Source organism: Elephantulus edwardii, unplaced genomic scaffold, assembly GCF_000299155.1.
Source record: "Elephantulus edwardii isolate Elephantulus edwardi_28Jun2011 unplaced genomic scaffold, EleEdw1.0 scaffold00020, whole genome shotgun sequence".
In the NCBI taxonomy this organism is placed as follows: domain Eukaryota; kingdom Metazoa; phylum Chordata; class Mammalia; order Macroscelidea; family Macroscelididae; genus Elephantulus; species Elephantulus edwardii.
In genome coordinates, this window is record NW_006399770.1 from 5,194,753 (window position 1) to 5,218,042 (window position 23,290).

Sequence of the window (23,290 nt, forward strand, 5' to 3'; positions counted from 1 at the left end):
GGACAGAGCGGAGTTTAGGGCTGTTGTACATAGGGTCGCTATGAGTCGCAGGCGACTCAACGGCACGTAACAACAACAACAACAAATAGAGTATAACCAGAGGAGCAAAGGTTAGATTGCAACACAAATTTAGGGGTGAGGGTGGACATAACTCAATGCATAACATTGTAGCCTCTAACTCTCTAAACGTCATGTCATGCAAAACAAATTCGCGCCATCACATCACCCTCAAAGTCTTAAATCAACAAGCCTAAATCAAATATGGGTGGGACCTTGGGCATATTCTATGCTGAGCACAATTACTCTCTGTCAGTAAGTCTGTGACAGCTAGTCCTTAAGTCATGGCTCAAAGCACAGGTAAGAACAACCATAAGGTAGGGATTTTCATTACAAATGGCAGAAATCAGAAGGAAAGAAGGGATAATTCCAAAACCCAGCAAAACAAATTACAACAGCTCTTAAGGCTTGAAAGTATTACTGTACGCAACTGTGTAAAAAAATTCAAAATCATAAAAAGACCAGGATTACTGGTCTGATAGACTGGTAGAACTCAAGAGATTACAACCCTCAGTTTCCCTTCAAGCCTGGATATGAAATTACCCCTCGGACTGGAATTCCCGTCTAACTATAGACAAGACTACAAGGTGAGCAATAACACCAGGGAGGAGATCACTCCTTAGACCACTCAATAAACAAGATCAAAAGGGAGGTGCTTGTCCAGGGAGAAAGCTCAGGGGGCAGGCGGGGCAGGAAAGAAGGATGAATGCAGTGGGGAACAGAGGGCATAAGGGGTTCCTGCACTGTGATCAATATCAAGAAACAGGCAGTTATAAATTGTTGAATGGAAAAGCAATTTTTTTCCAAAACCTTTCATTCAAATCGCAATAAAGCATTAAGAAAGAGAAAGTTCTAGCACGATCGAAGTCAAACTGTGCTGCAGTTACCTCTAAAGAGAATTGGAGAGGCTGACAAGGAATATCCACTTTCCATTTCACATGCCTTTATTGTCCAAATTTTTTAAAGTAATAAAAGTATGAAATACAATTTTAAAAGAACAGTAAGGAAGTAAGAAAACCACACAGAATACAGTCATTGTTGGTTCTTGAGCATATTCTATAAAACTGAATATGAAGCATTTAAATAAAGGTCTGCTGACATACACACGTAAGCATGGTGTCCTGACAGAAACTGTGCTCCCTTGGTATTTCTGGAATGAATAAACAAACACGTTTTCTTGGAAAACCATTATAAAGCTAATTATAGAGAAGTGAAGAATCTCATTAACAGAGTCTGGAAGTGAAAATGCCGGGCTCCCAGCATTTTCAACCCCTCGAATATGTTTTTAACTTTTGTTGGTTTTTTTCTACATGAAAAATATCCATAAAGCCCACTGTACAATTTGTAAATGCCCTTTGTATACAAGTGCCACTGAAGCTTTGCTGGAGTATTTTTCTTCACTGGAATGAATTTAAGGAGCCCAAGTCAAGCTCTAACACAAGTTACAAGTAGTAACAGTTCTCAGTTAAAAGACAAAGCTCAGGTTCAGAAGCAGACAAAAGGATGGCCCAAGTCCAGCATGCAGTGGCCTGAGCCTAAGTCCCTTCCACACATCACAGGGTGGACAGCCCTGCTGAAACACACCACAGAGAGCAGCCTCTGGAGGGAAGCTCCTGTTCAATTCTTCACCTACCTTCATATATACAGATCTGGTAATTGGTTCTACCCTTCTTTGGAAAGGTAAGTTTTCAATTTTTGCTGACAGATATTACTTTAACTACTTTTTATCTTAGAACAAAACCCAATGAAAATTACATTTTCTTGAGAAGCTTTTAAGATACCTTTTTTTGCACAGGAAATTTCACAGAAAAACACAACTCCCTCCGCCCATTAGTTCATTAATTCTCACCTTTGTAGTCTCAATATCTTTTAGTCAGGTGAAGCCAGTTTCTCAAAAAAGTTATTTTTATTTTATATTGGTTTGCACACAAAGTTAATACACATTGTTTCATCTGTTCCTATTGTGTTTCAAAATTTTCTTCATTAACACTGTTTCCTATGATCATCCTTATACATTGTGCTTTATAAAAATTAATCACCACTGATCTATGCCCACCAATACCCTGTCCCTTCAGGTTCCTTCTGTATCCTTCCCAATTACTTTAAACTCTCCATCTGTCCACCAAACTCAGCAACCCTGTGATTTTAGCCCCTCCTCATCCTCAGTTCCCCCTGCTTTTTTTGTCCCCCTTGAACTTTTGTATACATCTTATTAGTTAGACTTCTATTTTTATAATAATAGTCTTAATGCAGGATTTGTCCTTATAAGACAGAGTTCACTCACATAATGCTCTCTAGCCTACCTCATGTTATACAGTATTTTTCTAAATTGTTGCTCCTGAGTGCTACATAGTATTCCATCATGTGAATGAATGTACCACAATTTCCCAATCTATTCATTTGTTGATAGACATTTGGACTGTTTCCATGCTTTTACTGTTGTGAATAACAATGCTATGAACATAGGGGTCAAATTTTCCTTTGAGTCTCAGTTCTATTTTCCTTGGGATATATTCCTAGCAGTGGAAAGTCTGAGTCAGATGGAATTTCTATGGTCAGCTTTTTGAGGAAATGTCAAACTGCCTTCCAGAGTGGCTGTAACATTTTACAGTCCCAGCAACAGTGTATGTTCCAATCTCTCCACATCTGCTCAGAATTTATTGCGAGCTGTGTTGTTAAACTTTGCCACTGTTAGTGGTGTGAGATAGTATCTCATTGTGGTTTTGATTTGCATCTCTCTTATTGCCAATGACTGTGAGCATTTCTTCATGTGTCTGTTGGCCATCTGAATGTCTTCGTCTGTGAAAATTCATTCCACGTCTTTTACCCTTTTTGTAATTGGGTTATCAGTCTTTTTCTTCTGGAGGCCTTGTAGTATTCTGTAAACTTTTTTAAATGAGACTCTTATCTGAGATAGCATCACCAAATGTCTTTTCCCAATCAGTAGGTTTTCTTTTCACTCTATTGGAAAAAGTTTTGGATGTGCACAAGGACTTAATCTTTGAAGGTTCCATTTATCAATGTTATCTTGGTTGTGCATTTCTATATTTGCCAGCCTATTTATACCATAGGCTAGGCCTTCTAAGTTTGGTCTCATTTTATCTTTTATGATCTTTATGGTTTAGAGCTTTACCCCCAGGTCTCTAATCCACCTGAGTTGATATTTGTATATGGTGTGTGATGTTGATCCTGCTTCAGCTTTCTGGAGGTAGAAGTCCAGTTTTGCCCGCCCCATTTGTTGAAGAAGTTGTCTTTCCTAATTTGATAGATTTTGTTTCCTTGTTGAATACCATTTGACCACAGGTAGGTAAGTTAACTTTTGAGTTCTCTATTCTGTTCCATTGGTCTATGTGTCTGTTACTGTACTAGTATCATGCTGTTTGGATTATCATATCTGGGTAATAGGTTTTGAGATCAGGGAGCACTATCCCACTCCATTTTTTTCTCCAGAAGTGCTTTGTTTTTCAGGGTCTTTTTCCTTTCCAAACTTACTTCCTATTGTTTTCTCTAGTTATATCCTGAAATACAATGTTGTGAGTGACAGGATAATAGCCATATGCATATGAGGAAAACCTGTTAATATCACTATCATTCAAATATATGCACCAACAACTAGAGTCAGAGAGAAGAAAATAGAAGATTCCTACCAACTTTTGCAGCCTGAAATAGCTAGAACATGCAACCAAGATTCACTAATAATAAAAATTAGTGACAGGAATACAAAAGTTGGGCACAGGAAAAAGGATCAATAGTTGGAAAATACTTGTTGACAGGAATGAGGCTGGAGTTAGAATAACAGAATTTTGTACAATCAATGATTTATTCATTGCAAATGCCTTTTATAAAAAACACAAATGGCTACTATACACATGGACCTCACCTGATGGAATACACAGGAGTTAGATTGATTACATCTGTGGAAATAATCTCTGGAGAAGCTCAATATTAGGTGTAAAAACTAGGCCAGGTGCTGACTGTGGAAGAGACCATCACCTACTCATATGCAAGTTCAAACTGAAGCTAAAGAAAATGGGAGGAAAACCCCACCAAAACAAAACACTATTACCAAAATTTGACCTTAAATCTATCCCACCCGATTTTAAAAACCATCTCAAGAACAGGTTTGAAGGCTTGATCATTATTTATGAACAAAGACCAGTTGAGCTGTGGGAGGATATTAAGAACATCATCCATGAAGAATGCAAAAGGTCATTACAAAGACAGAGTAGGAAGAAAAGACTGACATGGATGTCAGAAAAGACTCAATATTGCACTAGACTGCCAAGAAGCCAAAGCTAAGGGAAGAAATCAGTCATTTAAGGAGCTGAAAAGCATTTTAACAGGAAGAAGATAAAGATTCTTACCTTTGGGCCAACTGGCAACATCATGATAGGTGAGGAAGAGACCGGGGTTGTTTAAAATTTCACCTTACTTGACTATACAATCAATATTCTTGGCACTAGCAGTAAAGATATCAACAGACATGTTGCTTTGGGAAAGTCTGCTATCACAGACCTCTCCAGAGTGCTGAGCAGAGAGGATGTTAGTCTAGAGACTAAAGTATATCTGATTCAACTTCTTAATCACTTGCCATGCATCTGAGAGCTAGACAATGACTAAGGATGAAAGAAGAAAAATAGGTACATTTGAGTTGTGGTGTTGGAGGAGAGTATTGCATACACCATGGACTGCCAAGAGAATAAATAGGCGTGTTCTGGAGAGGTGAAACCAGGTTGCTCCCTGGAGGCAAGGATTGTGAAGCTCATTTTCCATCTCATATACTTTGGGCATGTTACCAGGAGAGACCAATTCTTGGAGAAAGACATCGTGCTTGGGACGGTGAAGGGGCAGTGCAGGAGAGAAAGACCTTGGATGAGATGGATTGACACAGTGACTGTATAAATGGGAGTAGGTGTATCAGAGACAGTGAGTTTGTCTCAAGATAGATCAGGGTTCAGAGCCACTGTTCATGGGGTCGCTATGAGATATAGTGGATTCAATGGCACCCTAATAACAACAAAACTACACTGCCTTTTCTATCTGTTTGAAAAATGAATTTGGTATCTGTATTGAGATTGATATTATAAAATACATCTTTTCATAAAAGAAATATAGAACTAACTAAGAGAAGACGCCATCCCCTTTTCCTTATGAATCAGGGTGAAGTCTCTCTCAGGGAGGAGTGATAGGGAATGGCAAAGGACACACTGACAAAGGAGACTAATCAGAACTGGCTTTGACAAGCACTGTGGCAACTGGACAATTAAAACAGACATTCGGTGGCGGGGGGAAGAAGAATGAACTGGGGAGGAGGACAGAGAAAACAGTGCAACAATGAATGAATGAGAACCCAAAATCTCTGTAAATGTTCATTAAAACTAATAAAATTTAATAAAAATTAAAAAAAGAAATATAGAACTAAAGCTTTTAATAATATTCTAATATTATGATTTAATTTCATCTACAATATGTAGATTGACATTATAGATTTAAATTCTCCCTTGGAGAAAGACACCATGCTTGGAAGGGTGGAGGGACAGCACAGGAGAGGAAGACCCCAGATGAGATGGACTGACACAGTAACTGGGATAATGGCATATGTGTGTCGGAGTCAGTGAGATTGGCTCTGGGAAGGGTAGGCTTCAGAGCTGTTGTACAGAGGGTCATGTAAGTTGCAGGTAACTCAATGGTACACAACAACAGCAACACCAACATAGCTTTTCATAATATTCCATTATTATAAATTTAATTTCAGCTGGTCCTGCTGTGATGTCACTTCTTTAATTTTTTACTTAATTGAGTCTTCTTTTTCTTTCTATTTTAAGTTTGCCAATAGTTTGTCTATTTTATTGATCTTTTTAAAAAAAAATCAGCTCCTTGTCTTGTTGATGGTTTGAGTTGTTTTTATGTTTTCCATCTCATTCATTTCTGCTCTTGTCCTTCAACTTCCTTTCTTTTAGAGGCTATGGTGTTGGACTATTGTTCTTTTTCTATTTGATGGAGATGTGGAGTTAGATCATTAATTTTGCCTCTTCCTTTTTTATGTGTTTGCCTATTGCTATGAACTGTCCCCTGAGGACTGCCTTAGTTGCATCCCAGAGATTTTGATATGTTGTATTTTCATTTGTTTGGAGGAGATTTTTTTCCCCTTTTTTATTTCTTCTGTAACCCAATAATGTTCTAGAAGGGTATTACTTAGCTTCTACATGGGTGATTTTATAAGCTTTATCCTCTTGTCATTAATTTCTAGTTTCATAGCATTGTGATATGAGAAGATACTTTGTATTATTCAATGTTTGTTTGTTTTTTTTTTAATTTGTTGAGGTTTGCTTTGTGTCCCAATATATAATAAATTCTGGAGAATGTACCATGTGCACTTGAAAAGAAAGTAAATTGACCCTTAGTTGGGTGTAGTGCTTTGAATACATCCACAGGTCGAGTTGACTACTTTTATTATTTAGATCTCTGCATCTTTGTTAAGTTTATTTGGAGTTTACCTATCTTTCGTTGAAAATGGTGTGTTAGAGTCTCCTACCACTACCTTGGTGCTATATATTTCTTTCTTCAAGCCTGTTAACCACTTCTTTTTTTAAAAAAAAATGTATTTTGCAGATCTATCATTAGGTGTGTAGACACCGACCAAGGTTATATCTTTGTGATCTAATATGCCTTTAATAATTAGTGCTTTTCCTCATATTTTGTGGTGGTTTTCATCCTGAAGTCTCTTTTATCAGAGATTAGTATTGCCACTTCTACTTTTTGTGGGTGCCATTTCCTTGGAGGGAGCTCTGGTAGCCTACTAGCAAGAAGCTGTGCTACAATCCTGAAGGCATGCAGTTCAAGGCCACCAGTCACTCCCTGGGAGAAGGATGGGCAATCTCCTCCCATGAGATTAACTGCCTCCAAAAACCCATTGGAGAGTCAGCTATGGGTAGTTCCCAACTCTGCGATACAGTACAACAAACATTTGCTTGGAATATATTTTTCTGCCCTTTGCTTTTAAGTCTACCTTTTTCCTTGTTTCTTAGTAATGTCTCTTGTAGGCAACATATTAATGTGGTTTTGGGGTTTGCTTTTTTTGTTTTTTGTTTTGTTTTGTTTTAATTCTACTCTGCTACTCTTTGCCTCTTGATTGGTGCATTTAACCCATTCACATAGAATGTGATTATTGACAGGTCAGGGTTTATAGCTGCCATTTTTTTTGCTGTTGTTGTTGTTTCTTCTTCTGTTGTTTCTGGTGACTACAGTCCATTCACTTTCCTTTGGTGTCTCTGTGTGAAAGACTTCCCTTAGAATTTCTTGTAGAGTTGTTCTTTTCACAATTTTTTTTTAAGTTCCTACTTTCCGGCAAATGACTTAATTTCCCCTTCATATTTGATGGACAATTTTACTGGGTATAGGATCCTGAGCAGGCAATTATTTTCTTTCAGCCTTCTGTATATATTATCCCACTGTCTTCTTTTTTATATAGTTTCTGCTCAGAAATCAGAATTTAATCTAATTGGCTCTCCTTTTTAGCCTACTCTTTTTTCCCCCTCTCATGCTGCTTTTAGTACTCTAGCCTTATTTTTGTAATCTGGAGAGTCTGACTATGAAATGTCTTGACGTTTTTCTTTTGAGGTCTAAGTCGGGGGTTTACTGAATTTCTTCAATGTGGATTTCTTCATTCTTCATGATACCTGGGAAGTTTTCTTCTACTACTTCTTCCACAATTTTCTCAGTATCTTCACTGTCCCCCTTATGTTCTAGAATTCTGATCATATGAATGCTGTTCCTTTTGATGTTACCCCACATGATTATAATGGTGGTTTTGTGTTTGGTTGTCCCATCCCCCTCATTTTTCTTCTATGTCCTGTTTTCTTTACTAATATATTCCCATTGAGGTTCTTTTCTTCCAGCTCACTGATGTCTCCATCTTTTCTGTTCTGCTTTCCCCCCCTCCAGCGTGCTAGAAACTTCTGCCATTTCAGTCTTGATATTTCAGATTTCATTTTCATGCATTTCTGATTTTTCTACTATTGTGTTAGCTTACCCTCTTTGTCTTGTGATGATCTTAATTTTTTCCACTTTTTTATCTATAATTTCAACTCCATCTTTTACAATTTCTTAAGCAGTTATTCATGTTTCTCTACATTTATATCTTTCTTCTGGCTCTTTGTTCTCTGGCAGAGTCATTTTAAATATGGCTTCCATTCTATTTCCTATCATTTGTATCTTCTTTAGTAGGTGTTCATATCTCTGTGTCTGGGAAATATACTTTATGGCTTCTATTCTTTCTTCCATGATCTGTACCTTCTTCAGTACATGTTCATGTATCTTCACATCAATATATCAATTTCTTCTGTCTCACACTATCTCTGGAATATTTATTAGGTCTAAAATATGTTCTCCTTTTTTTAGGAGAAGGCTTGTTTGGATTTTTCACAATGTTTGAGCCTGTCAGCTACTTTCTTAACATTATGTGAAGTTTTTCTTGGTGTGTTGGGCTGCTTCTGTTGTGTCTGTGTATGTTTGTGATATGATGCTACTGATTAGTTGCAGGCTTAAAGTGTTCTGTCTTTGGGCAACTCACTCTACTGGAAGTCCTCTATGGAGCAGGAAAGTTTGTCTTTCCTAAATTCCTTCAGGTCCTCTCTGGTCCACAATGAAGCCTTGTGTTAATCTCTCCTTATTGCAGCCCCCTCGCCTAAAGTCTATTATATTCTTTGGTCTAAGGAGTGGCATGGTCAGATTCCCCAACAAAAGCAATTTCTCTACAGGAGGGTTGCAGGCCGTTCCCTCCCTTGTACCTCAATGTGCTGCATTTCATAATCTGTCACTTGATTGTGGCCCCTCTGCTGGAGTCACGTTTTCTCCAGGGAGCTTGAAGGCCCTTCTCTCCCTCATTCCTCAATGTGCTGGGAGTGAGATTCTCACTTTATTGCAGTCCCTTCTCCTAAAGTCTATTGTCCTTTTTGCCTGCAGAGGCCAGGTTTTCCAACTGAAGCAGCTTTTCTCCGGGGGGGGGGGGGGGGTGTAAGCAGCACCCACCCTAGTACCTCAAGGTGCTGATTCTGAAGTCAGTGTGTTTCTCTATAAAAGGTATATACCTTAGAGTAACATAATAATAGACAAGCACATGAGGGATAATTATTTCTTTTCACTGTTATGTAATTACAACTAAGTTTATACATCTAAAGATTTTGGATTACCATCTTTATGTGTGTGTGTGTAATCCACTGAATCTAAATTATCAGCAAAAATCTGAGCAAAGGTCATAGCAGTTTTCAACGACTGTAATTTTTTTTTAACCTCTGTCACCAGGCCTTTTTTCTAAAGCACCTCAAGATGGACTTATTCTGCCTACCTTTCAGTTAACAGTCAAGTGTTTTTAACTATTTGTGCTACCCAGGGGCTCCTTATTTAACAAAATAACATTATTAATTTAAAATTTAACTTAAAAGTCTGATACATATCTAACAAAAATAAAAACCAGCAGTAAAATATTTTTGTGTATAAGCTTGCAAAGATATTTGGAAATCTATAATACAATTCCACACAAGATTAAGTAATAAACAACAAAAATAAAATTATTTTTACATTAATTACCACTGACTAATGTAACTGAATAATTACAAAGTCTAATCAATATCTTAAAGAACAGATAATTCTTATGCTACCTGGCTAACTCTAAGTTATTAATAACTGGTAATTAATACACTCTCATTTCTGAGAAGGTCATTCTTTGTTTTGGGAAGCACTAGCCTTTGTGAAAATGTGGGTTTTGGCTTCCCACCAAATCTGAGTGTGGATCGATGTATTTTTATCCCTGAGAGCACTGAGTAATGAAGATGAGACATTTTGCCCAAGTACACAACAGTTTATTGTTAATGCTTTAAAATGGTACTGATTTTGTGGTCCATTTCAGAAATGTGGGAGGGAAATTAAATTACAGATATTTCAAGATCTATCTAACCATAAGAATGTTACCAGTAGCTAGAAAACTGCAGTTGAATATAGATACATCAGGAAAAAAGGTGACATTGGAAGTACAGGGTTGGGGAGTAGGGCATTTATAAAAACAGTCTGGACCAGACACACCTGCAGAAGACACATTAAAACTGGCCTTAATTAGGAAATAAATTTAACTTTGGCTTTAGCAAAATGATATTATCAATAAACCTGAACATCCTCTACACACAGATTCAAAATGCTGAAGAAACATAGCAAAATGTTGTAACACATGAATACTTGAACTGGGGAAAAAGGAGCATCCCCATGTGCCAGAAACAGGAAGAAAAGGAACAGGGAGACTGAGGTTTGGAGAATAAGAAAGACATAATTACATCAGAAATAAGCAGGGATTTTGGTGCCTGTGCTGATTTGGAGGAAAGCCTCTAAGGGAACAGGATTTCTAAATTGGAAGTGCATTATTCTTTGAATAGTTCCTCCCCAAAATATGTGTCTCTTAAAGCAGTATGAGGGGACCAGTGGTGGCCTAGTGGCAAAAAGCTGTGCTGTAATCTGAAGGCACACGGTTCTAATCCACTAGCTGCTCCACAGAGAAGGATAAGCAATCTCCTTCTGTGCAATTAACTGCCTCTAAAAACTCGACAGCAAACAACAACAACAAAGCTGTATGATCCTTGGTGGTGCAGTGGCTCAGTATTTAGCTGCTAAGGAAAAGTCAGTAGTTCAAATCCACTAACCACTCATCAGGAGAAAGAGGTGGCAATCTACTTCCGTAAAATATACAGCCGTGGAAACCCTATGGGGCAGTTCTACACTGTCCTGTGGAGCCACTATGAACTGCAATTAACAACAGTATATTTGATTCCTCATGTTACATCAGTTCTCCACCTAAAATCTTCTAATAGCTTCCATTTTCTTCAAGGAGAAAAAACTAAGTCTAAAAATGAATCATAAGGCCTTTAAAGTCTAGTCTGAACATCTCCACCCTTTACCTTTATGACCTCATATCCTCTCTCCTTACTTAGCTTTGGCCGCACTGCCTTCCCGTTGTTTCTTAAACATGGCAGGCACAACCCCACCTCAGGCAGTTCTTCACAGGTACTACTCCCTCTGCCAAGAATGTTCTTTCCTAATGTGGCTTTATACCTCATTTCCCTCACTTCTTTGCTCAAGTCTCACTTTTCCTAGCTACTCTACTTAAAGTGTAATCTTGTTCCTATTTCCAATACTACTCATTCCCCTTCCCTGGTTTATTTCTCCCCTTTGGCTCAACTTACAGTCAAACAGACATGCCTATAAGGAAAACAACACCCGGGAAGGACTCACCTCTTAGAACAATCAACCACCTAGGATTAAAAAGGTGCATTTGCTCAGAAATAAAACTCAGAAGGCAGGAAAGGGTAGGCTAGAAGATTAATGGAAATGGGAACTGCAGGAAAAAGGGAGCACAGTATGGTTATATCACATGCATTATAATTAATATCACACAACAAAAGTATGAATGGCTGAATGGGAAAACAATTTTTTAAACTTTCACTCAAAATATAATTAAAAATTTAATTGCATTTCTATATACTACCTATAAGACCCAGCATGATGGATGGGGAAGAGATTGAGATTGTTAACAGCTTTAGTTTGCTTTGCTCCACAATCAACACGTGATATCAGCAGCCAGGAAATCAAAAGAAAGAATTGCATTGGGAAAGTCAGCTGTGAGGGACCTCGCCAAAGTACTGAAGAGCAATGACATCACTCTGGAGACTAAGGTGCACTTGATCCAGGCTATAGTCTTTGCAATTGCTTGCTATGCGTCAGAGAGCTGGACAATGACTAGGGATGATAGAAGGAGAATTGATGTCTTTGAGCTGTGGTGCTGGAGAAGAGTTTTTAATATACCATGAACTTCCAGGAAAACAAACAGGTTTGTCCTGGAGAGGGTGAATTAGTGTTTTCCTTGGAGGCAAGGATTCTGAGGCTTCATCTGACATACTGTGGGCATGTTGCTAGAAGGGACTGGTCCTTGGAGAGGGACATAATCCTTGAGAGGATAGAGGGATGGAGAAAGAGGGAAACCACTGATGAGATGGATTGATATAGTGACTGGGGTAATGAGGGAAGGGGTGTCGGAGATAGTAAAGTTGGCACAGGATAGAGCAGGTTTCAGGGCTGTTGTACACAAGTTGCTATGAGTGTCAAGTGACTCGATGGCACATAATAACAACACACAAGAAATGCACAGGCTATAGAAATAAATACAGGAGAAAAGATACAGGCCTTTTGTGAGCAAAACTGGAAAATGTTATTGAAAAACACTAACGGAAATGTGTATAATGGAGACAGACTTTGTGCCTGGATAGGAAGGCAACATCATGAAGATGTAATTCTCCCCAAACAGATGTATTGGGTTATAATCAAAATAGCCAAAGGGTTCTTTGTGAACTTGCCAGTGCTAATTCTAAAACTTACATGGAAGAGAGAAAATTATGAAGATATTTCTGAAAAATATTTATATGACTCTTTCAAAAGGTAAAGGATGTAAGTTTTTATTTACTGCAACATGTATGCTATAAATGCGCCATACACACTGAACCATATGTATCTGTTCTTACTTACCTATAAATTCAACTGATACACTTAGGAAAGGATTTCATTCATAACCTGGAGACTGCTTGTATTTAAAGAATCTCTAAGAAATGTCAGGCCTGTGTTGCGTTTCATTCTGTTTTATATGAAGTCAGTATGAGTCAGAACTGACTCTGTGACACCTAACATCAACAACAACAGTATATGTTTCAACAACTGAGATTATAAGGCAAACACCTTGTGGATACGTGTATTCCTAAAGAGTGAGACTAAGGAGACCTGGCTTGTTTTTGCTGTTAGGTGTCTTTGAGTATGTCTCATGGCAAGACTATGATCAACAGACCTGAACTGTCCTATCCTGTGCCATCTTTATCATCTCTGACATACTTGAGTCCATTGCTGCAGTCACTATGTCAAGTCTATCATGTTGAGAGTCATCGTCTCTTTCTCTGGCCCTCCACTTTCCCAAGCTGATGCCCCTTTCCAAAAAATAAACAGCCCCTGTTAAAAACACGCCTTTTAAAGAATGAAAGAAAGCTTCACCATCCTTGCCTTTCTCCAAGACATGTTCTTTCGGCTTCTGTTTGTCTCCAAGAGATATCGGCTTGTTCCAAGGGACACTCAGTACTCTTGTCCAGCACCAAAATTCAGAGGCATCAATTCTTTTTCTGTTATCCTTGTTCATTGCTCAGCTATCAGATGCATAGGAATAGCCAAACAGACCAGTGAATAGAACTGAGAACTGAGAAGTAGACTTGTGTGTATAGAGAACCTTGGTGAACAACGAGATGGTACTTGAGATCAGTGGGAAGTGATTTTTTAATAAATGAAGCTGGAATGGGTGAAGCACTTTTCTAGAAATTGTTGTTCTTAGGTGATATAGAGCCAATTATGGTATATAGCCATCCTATGAATAACAGATCTAAACCCTGCCCTATGCTGTGATGTTCTCATGATCTTTGATATGCTCAAGTCCACTGTAACAGTCACTGCATCAATCCATCTTGCTGAGAATCTGACCTTCTCCATTTCCCAGAATAATATCTTTTTTTTTTTTTTGTCCCTGCTGGTAACATCAGCCAAAGTACATTAGACAAAGTTTGACCATTCTGGCCTTGAAGGAGCACTTTGGTTGCACTTCCTCCAAGACATATTAGTTTGTCGTTTTGGTAGTGGATTACTATTTAAGTTGCTAACAAAAAGGCTGGTGGTTCAAATCCACTAGTCACTCTGTGGGAGAATGATGAGGCTACAGGATAGGCTATGAGTTGGAATCAACTTGATGACAGCATTTGAAATGTGGCTAACGCAACTAAGAAACCAAATTTTTTAAATTTTATTTAATTAAATTTTCATGTGACATGCCTACTGTACTGGAAAGTGACGCATTAGATTGTTCAGTCTTCTTATGATATAGGCTCTAACAAAAACATATCAAATACTACTGATTTCTTTAGCAAGGGACAGCCCCACATCCCCATCTGATGAGCTCCATTGGAGAGATAAAAGATGTCTGTCAGGTGTGGTCAATTTAACTTTGCAATTAAAATCTTGCTGAAGATTATTTAAAAATTACTAAAATTATACCAAAAAGAAATGCGAGAGAGGCTGGATTTAGAAGAGGCTATGGCACCAGGGATATCATCACAATTGTCAGGTGGATTTTGGCTGAAAGCAGAGAATACCAGAAGGAGGTCTATCATTGTTTTATCAACTATGCAAAGGCATTTAACTGTGTGGATCATAACAAATTGTGGCTAACACTGAGAAGCATGGGCATCCCAGAACACTTAATTGTGTCCATGTAAAATCTATACCTAATCTATACCTAGACAAGAAGCTGTTGTCCAAACAGAGCAAGGGAACATTAAATAGTTTAAAACTCAAGAATGGTGTGTCAGGGTTATATCCTTTCTCCTTAACTGTCCAGTCTCTATGCTGAGCTAATCATTCAAGAGCCTGGAATGTTGTACCATGATTGGAGACATCAACAACTTGTATTATGCAGATGACTCAACCTTGCTTGCTGAAAGTGAAGATGACCTGAAACACCTGCTGCAGAAGATCAAAGACTACAGCCTTCAGTATAGATTACATCTCAGCACCAAGAAGACAAAAATTCTCACCAGTGGGCCGATATACAACATCATGATAGATGGCAAAAAGACAGAAATTGTCAATGCTTTCATCTTTCTTGGAGCCACAATCAATAACCTTGGTACCTGCAGTCAGGAAATCAGAAGACATGCTGCACTGGGAAAGTCTACATTCAGGGACCTCTCTAAAGTGTTGACGAGCAAAGATGTCAGTTTAAAGACTAAGGCATGCCATGGTCTATTCAAGTACCTACTATGCATCTAAGAGTTGGACAATGAATGAAGATGAGAGAAGAAGAATATATACCTCTAAGTTGTGCTGGAGAAGAGTCTCAAATAACTCATGGACTTTCAAAAGAACAAACATGTCTTGGAGAGGGTGTAGCCAGGGTGCTCCTTAGAGGGAAAGATGGTGAGATTTTGTCTCACACGTTTCAAGTATGTTGTTAGGAGGAGAGAGTTCTTGGAAAAGAACATCATACTCACAAAAGTGGAGGGTTAGGAAAGGAGAGGCAGACCCTCAACTAGATAGACTCACATAATGACTGTAGAAATTGACATAAATGTGGTAGAAATGACGAGGATGGCACAGGATAGGGCAGGGTTCAGATCTTTTGTTTACAGAGTCACACCGTGAGTTCTAGTTGATTTGATGGCACCTAGAAACAACAACAAGGGGGCTTTGGTGGCCTAGTGGTTAGGAAGTTGTGCTGCCAACTCAAAGGCAACTGGTTTGAATCCACCAGTTACACTTTGGGCAAAAGATAGGTAATTTCCTCCTCTGTGATTTACAGCCTCTGAAAACTGACTGGAGAGTCAGCTATGAGTTGCTTTCATCTTGATGGCAATAGAGTTGAAGATGCAACTCAGAAAGGGATTGGGACCCTTTAGCAGTGCTTAATGAGAAGCACCTTACTATTCTCCACCCTCCCCCACCCGACTCCCCACCCCTTCTGTCTCTCTCTCTGCCCCTACATACATAATGTGGCAGATAAGAGTGACCAGCAGAAAAGGCAATAAGCATATTAACCTATGCCATCAAGGATTCACTTCCACATATGGGCAGAAACTCTTCACAGCTTCAGGTTCATAAGTAGAGACCATTCAGGACTGGGATAGAGTTTTCTATCAGTGGAAAGAGATCAGTTATCAGTTGGCCTAGCGGACAGAAAGTCATGCTCCCAAGCCAAAGGTAGGTAACTCCATTCCGCAGCCCTCAGGCCTGCCTTTAATTGTTTTTGGTCAAACATTCTTCTAGGTTGTGTACTTGCTGTACAGAGGTTAACTCATGGCTGCTGTGAAGCCAAACACTGTGACACTGATGAGTCAAATGAGAGAATGGTTACCCATGGTGGACAGTGTCTGATGGAACTCCCCGATTAAAACAAGCTTGGAAGCAGGAGTGGCATCCACTTCCATAATAGCTTGCCTCTGAAACCCTATGAACCTGGAGAAAGGACGAAAGTTATACAGGTGTCCAGGTCTTTCGTTCATAGGGTCACTAGGAGTCGCCTATGACTTGATGGTACTTAACAACAACAACAACAATATACTTCTAGATCCATCTTATTTTTTATTAGTTAGAATCAATTCAAAGGCAAATTTATTTACCCTATTTTTTAAATTAATTAATTTATTTATTTTTCATCTCAATGAACATCTACAGAGATTTTGGAATTCCATTCATTCATTGTTGCACCCTTCTCCCTGCCCACCCCCGCTCCCCCCCCATTTGCTCCTCTCCCCAAAAAAGCAAAAGAAAAACTCCCTCATTGGTACACAATCCCCCCCGCACATCCCCCAACCCCACCCCCAAACCCAAATATAATCCACTCTGCAACCCTCATTCTGTACTCATACAATAAACATAATGCCCTAAAATAGAATACTTTTAAACTATTCTCTCCCCGATAGACTTCAATGCAGTAAACATAATTCATCCAGTTTTTCTTGAAATACAATGTTGTGAGTGACAGGAATATATCCATATGCCTACAAGAATGTTCAATGAATAGGACTATGATTCAAATATATGTGCCAACAAACAAAGCCAAAAAAGAAAAAGAGAAATGTATTCTACCAACTTTTGCAGTCAGAAATCAATTGAACATTCAACCAAGATACATTAATAATAATGAGTGACTGCAATGCAAAAGTTGGGAACAGGGAAGAAGGATCAGTAGTTGGAAAACAGGGACTTGGTGACTGAAATGAAGCTGGAGACAAAATGATAGAATTATGTACAATTAATGATTTATTCATTGAAAATAACTTTTATAAGAATCATAAATAGGGAAAATATACATGGACCTCACCTAATGATCTGCACAGGAATCAGATCAATTACATCTGTGGAAAAAAATTTGTTGGAGAAGCTCAATATCGGCAGTGAAAACTAGGCTAGGTGCTGATTGTGGAACAGACCATCAATTACTTATATGCAATAACAGGGTCCAGCCTTGTTATATTGACCTGGATACGCAGAGGGAAAGACGTGGATTAAAGAACACACAGAGAGGCTACCAGCTGATGGCAGATAGCAAAGTTTATTACTGAACTCCTGTCTTATATTCTTTTTGCAGTGAACAGAAAAACAATTCAGCTTCAAGGCCGACAATACATTTGTTCTGATATCCCACCACCTGCAAGGTTGCTTGCTTTTTTTTTTATCAGCAGCAGACAAAGCCATCCGAACAGAGTCTTTAGGGAGGGACATACTACTCTCCACATCCCTGCTTGGCCTTGGGGTACAAGGAACGGTTAATCTTGTTTTTGCTCCCCTTCAAACATCTGCACATTTGAACCTGGCATAAAATGGCTACTTGCATACAATGTCTGCAGTATGGTTTACTACAATGCAAGTTCAAATTAAAGCTAAAGAGGGTTACATCAAATCCACAGAAAACAAAATTTTACCTTGAGTCTATCCCACTGAATTTAAAAACCACCTCAGGAAGAGAGTTAAGGCCTCAAACACTAATGAGCAAAGACCAGATTGAGCTGTGGGAGGATATCAAGAAAATAATTCATAAAGAATGCAAAAGGTCATTTCAAAGACAGAAGAGACAGAAAAGACTGAGATAGATGTCAGAAAATACTCTTAATATATATAGCACTAGAGCACCGAGAAGCCAAGAAAAGGGATGAAAGAAGGAAGTTAAGGAGTTGAACAGAAGATTTCAAAGGGTAGCACAGGAAGCCAAAGCAAAGAATTATAATGAAATGTGCAAAGAGTTGAAAAATCAAAAGGGCTGAACTTGCTTAGCATTTTTGTAAGCTGAAGAAACTAAATAACAATTTCAAGCCTTGAATTATGCTATGGGAAGAATATTGAATGATCCAGGAAGCATTAAAAGAAGAGAGAAGGAGTAGAAAGAGTCATTATACCAAAAAGAATTGGCTGACACAGAAGACTTTCAAGAAACATAAGATCAAGAGGCAATGGTGATGAATGTGGAAGTTCCGATTTCTCTGAAGGAACTGGCAGAAAAACAAGGCCCCAGGAATTGATGGAATAGCAACTGCCATTTTTCAACAAATAAAAGCTGCCTGGACATTGTTACCAGGTTGTGCCGAGAAATCTGGAGGACAACTACCTGTCCAACTGACTGGAAGAGATTTGTATTTCTTTACATTCCAAAAAAAGGTGATCCTACAGCATGTGGAAATTATTGAACAATGTTTCTAATATCATATGCAAGCAAAATTCTGTTGAAGATTATCCAAAACCGACTAGAACAATACATTGATAGAGAACTACCAAAAGAGTTTAGAAGACATTGTAGCACTAGAGACATTATTTCCATTGTCAGCTGGCTCTTGACCAAACACAAAGAGTACCACAGGAATGTTTATCTGTGCTTCATTGATCATGCAAAGGCATTTGACAAACTGTGACTAAACTTGAGGAGAATGGGAATCTCAGAACATACAACTGTGCTCATATGAAACCTATACTTAGAGCAGGAAGTAGCTGTCAGAACAGAGCATGAAAACACTGCATGGTTCAAAATCAGGAAAGAAGTGCATCAGGGATGGGTCCTGTCTCCACATCTTTTCAATGTATATGCAGAATAGATAATTCGGGAGGCTGGAATTTATGAGGAGGGATACGGTATCAGATGTGGTGTCAGATGGAAGACTCATCAACAACCTGTGACATGTAGATGACACAACCTCGCTAAAACTGAGGAGGACCTGAAGCACTTGTTGCAGAAAGTCAAGGACTGTAGTCTTCAACATGGAGTGAAACTCAACATCAAGAAAACAAAGATTCTCACCACTGAGCCAATTGACAGCATCATGATAGATGGAGAAGAGATTGAGGATGTTATCAATTTTAGCATGCTCGGCTCCACAATCACATTCCTGGCACCAGAATTTAGGAAATCAAAAGACAAATTGCACTGGGGAAATCAGTGGTAAGGGACCTCTCCAGAGTACTGAGAAGCAAAGATGTCAGTCTAGAGATAAAGGTGTGCCTGATCCAGGCCATGGTCTTCTCAATTACTTGCTATGTATCAGAGAACTGGACAATGACTAAGTATGACAGAAGAAGAATTGATGCCTTTGAATTGTGGGGCTGGAGAAAAGTGTTGAACATACCATGGACCTCCAAGAAAACAAATAGGTCTGTCTTGGAGAGGGTAAAACCAAGTTTCTCCCTGGAGGACAGGATTTTGAAGCTCCGTGACACATGCCCAAAGGAACTGGTCCTTGGAGTAGGACACCATGCTTGGAAGGGAGGAGGGACAGTGCATGAGAGGAAGACCCTAGATGAAATGGATTGACACAGTAACTGGGGAAACAGGGGTAGGTATGACAGAGTCAGTGAGACTGGCTTAGGACAGAGCAGGCTTTAGAGCTACTGTACATAGTACAAGAGAAGACTGCCCATCTTTCTCCTACTGAGCACCTTGTGGATTTGAACTGCCTAGCTTTATGTTACCTGCACAACATGTAACACATCACCAGGACTATACAGAAGAAGAATTGATACGTTTGAGTTGTGGTGCTGGAGAAGACTATTGAATATACTATGGGCTGCCAAGAGAACAAACAGGTCTGTCCTGGAGAGGGTAATACCAGGTTGCTCCTTGGACACAAAGATTTTGAAATTCCGTTTCACATACTTTGGGCACACCACCAGGAGGGACAAGTCCTTGGAGAAGGACATCATGCTTGGAAGGGTACAGGGTCAGCACAGGAAAGGAAGACTCTGGATGAGATGGATTGACACAGTGACTATGGCAAGGGGGTCAGGTATGTCAGAGATGATGAAGTTGGCTCAGGATGAGGCAAAGTTCAGAACCATAGTTCACAAGATCACTATGAGCTCTAGTCAACTCGATGGCATATAACAACAACGATTCCTATCTACTCACCAAGACCACTTACATCAAATGGATTCTGACTCACAGAACACCCCTCTAGGACAGAGCAGCATGGCTCCAGAGGTTTAATCTGTACAGATAATATTTCTTACATTTATCTTGTGTGAAAAAAAATTACCATTATTTTCTCCACGTCCTTATCAAGTGTGTTCTAGGACAAGAGATTAAATGACATTTTAAGTATCTTGTGAAATGAGTAAGAATTACCAGGGCATTTTTATCTGAGTTTTGGGTTGTTGTTTTGTTGGTGGTTTTTCTTAAATAGAAAAAAAAAACCAGAAAATAGAAGAAGCCTGTGTAAAAGCAGCATGGGCTTTGAATCAGACACATTTAGGTCACTTCTGCTACACACTAAGAGGAGCTGGTGAAGTTATTTCTGTCTCTGAGTCTCAAAGAGCTCATTTGGGAAATGTGCTCTCCCTCACTGCCGTTGGGTCAGAAGTAACTCATAGCTGACCCTCCAGCAGCTCTCACTGTTATCTGTCTCACAATTACTGAAAGGATCAACCACTGGCACACTGAATAGTTTTTACTATTTTCTTCTTCTACACCTTTTAGAACACGAGTTTATTTTCTTTTATATGTCAAAAAGACTGTTCCTGAAATAGTTCAATGTGAGTCCTGCTTCCTAAAATGGAAATAGAAGCATTTCGATTCAGCATCCACAAAGAAAAAAAACCCAAACCAAACCGTCAGATATTCTGCTACAGCTGAATTGTAGGAGGTAGATTCACATGCTGACCTTCTTTGGCACGGCTTTTCCAAGAACATAACTCAGTAATGTTCTGAGGATCTGGGGATTCTGGGGATCTTATTTACAAGCAACCCAAAAACTCAGCTCAGCTCAGTTTGAGCAACCTTTAAGAAGGCATAGGTGTGGAGATGGTGGTGTGAGCAGAGGGTCTTCATTTCAACCATGAACTCAAGGAGCAGCACACACACGCAGCTGGCCTCAGAATCAATGAAGTCAGGGGCTCACCAGCTGGTTTCTCATCTGTTTTTCTTGTGTTCTCTCTTCTTTCTAACTGAAGACTGTCTTTAATTGTAAGTTGAAAACAGATGCTCCCAACAGATGTCAGAAGCTCCTAAGACAGAGCTTGCCAGTGAAGAGACACTGATCTATCTCTGGATTTCTAAATCCAAAAGGCCCAGAGAAAGACTTTGGCCAGCTCAAGTTTGGCCAACTATACACTCCTGAATTACTAACAATTAGACTGCTATTCCAACACTGCCCTTCAGTAGTTCCCAGATCAGAGACAATTCACACAAAGAAGAACTCTAGTTCCATTCCTCAATAAAGACATTTGTTATTTGTCGTCATGTGCAATTGAGTCGCCTGTGACTCATAGGGACCCTATGTACAATAGATCTGAACCTTGCCCCATCCTGTGCCAATTTCATTCTCTCTGACATACCTATCCCTATTACCAGTTACTTAGCCAATCCATCTCATCCAAGGTCTTTCTCTCCTGCATTTTCCCTTCACACTTTCAAGCATGATGCCCTTCATGAAGAACTGGTCCTTCTTGGAAACATGTCCAAAGTATGTGAGATGGAGTTTCAAAATCCTAGCCTCCAAGGAGAAACTTGGTGTCACTCTCTCCAGGACTTACCCATTTGTTTTCTTAGCAGTCCATGGTTATGTTCAGTGCTCTTCTCCAGCACTACAACACAAAGGCTTCAATTCTCCTTCTACCATCCTTAGTCATTTTCCAGCTCTCTGATACATAGCAAGAAATTGTGAAAACCTTGGCTTAGATCAGGTGCACCTTAGTCACTGGCCTGATGTCGTTGCTTTTCAGTACTCTGGAGAGATACCTCTGGAGAGGACAGTAGACTTTCCCAATGCAATTATTCTTTTGCTATCCTGACTGTTGGTGCCAAAAGTGTGGATTGTAAAAACAAGCCACTAAAGCTATTAACAATCTCATTCTCTTTACTGTCTATCATGATGTCGCCAATCAGCACCGTGGTGAGGATCTTTGTTTTCTTGATGTTGAGCTTCAATCCATATTAAACATTGCAGTCCTTGACCTTCTACAGCAAATGCCTCAGGTCCTCCTCTGTTTCAGCAAGCAAGGTTGTGTCATCTTATAACGCAGGTTGTTGATGAGTCTTTCTCCAATCCCAATGTCACATTCTTCCTCATAAAGTCTAGCCTCCCAGATGATCTGTTCTAATGTAGATTGAAAAGGTATAAAAATAAGATGCATCCTTTGTAAAAGACCATTACAAAGATGAATGCAGAAGAAAAGACCAAGATGGATGTTAGAAGAGACTCTGAATATTGCAGTAGGGCATTGAGAAGTCACAAAGCAAGGGGAAGAAATCAAGAAGGTAAGGAGCAGAATACAGATTATTTCAAAGGGTAGTTTGGGAAGCTACAAAGCAAAGTATCATAACAAAATGTGCAAAGAACTAGAGTTGGAAAATAAAAAAAGATGAACTCATTCAATTCAAGCCTTGAGTTGCTTTGGGCAGACTACTGAATGACCCAGGAAGCATCAAAAGAAGATGAAAGGAGTACATGGGGTCACTGTATCAAAAAGAATTGGCTGACACAGAAGAATTTCATGAAATAACATTTGGTCAAGAGGCAATAGTGAAGGAGGACGTTCAGGCTGCTCTGAAGAATGTGGCAAAAAACCCTGGGAAAGTTCATCAGGTTGTGACAAGAAATCTGGATGACAACCACGTGGCCAAGTGACTAGAAGAGATCTATTATTTATTCTCATTCAAAAAAAAAAGGGTGATCTGACAGAGTGTGGAAATTATCATATGCAAGCAAAATCTTGTTGAAGATTATCCAAAAAAAAACCTGGAAAAATAATACAACAGAAAACTGCTAGATGTGCAAGCTGGGTATAGAAGAGGTGATGGCACTAGGGATATTACAGCTGATGTTAGATGTTTCTTTGACTATGCAGAGGCATTTGGCTGTGTGGATAACAACAAATTGTGTCTGACCTTACCACAACATAAACAGTCTTCCAAGCATCCTGAAAAACCTACAACCAAGAGAGGATAAAATGGGTGAATAGGACCTTTAAGAATCAAATCCCTATGCACATCCAAAAACTTCTCCAACAGGATAAAAAGGGAAGCCACAGACTGGGAAAAAACATTGGTAATGACATGTCTGATAAGGGACTTACATCTAGAATTTATAAAGTACTCAAGCACAACAACAAGATAAAGGAAAACAACCCA

General features: G+C 39.1%; 1 protein-coding gene across 1 annotated transcript in view; it reads right to left on the minus strand.

The window, feature by feature from the left end:
• Positions 1-23,290, minus strand: part of ALG14 (ALG14, UDP-N-acetylglucosaminyltransferase subunit) — a 187,482-nt gene that overhangs the window by 154,048 nt on the left and 10,144 nt on the right. The window contains exon 3 of the mRNA XM_006882491.1: positions 13,347-13,363. Coding sequence (XP_006882553.1) covers positions 13,347-13,363 — 17 coding nt within the window. The remainder of the gene's footprint in view (positions 1-13,346; positions 13,364-23,290) is intronic.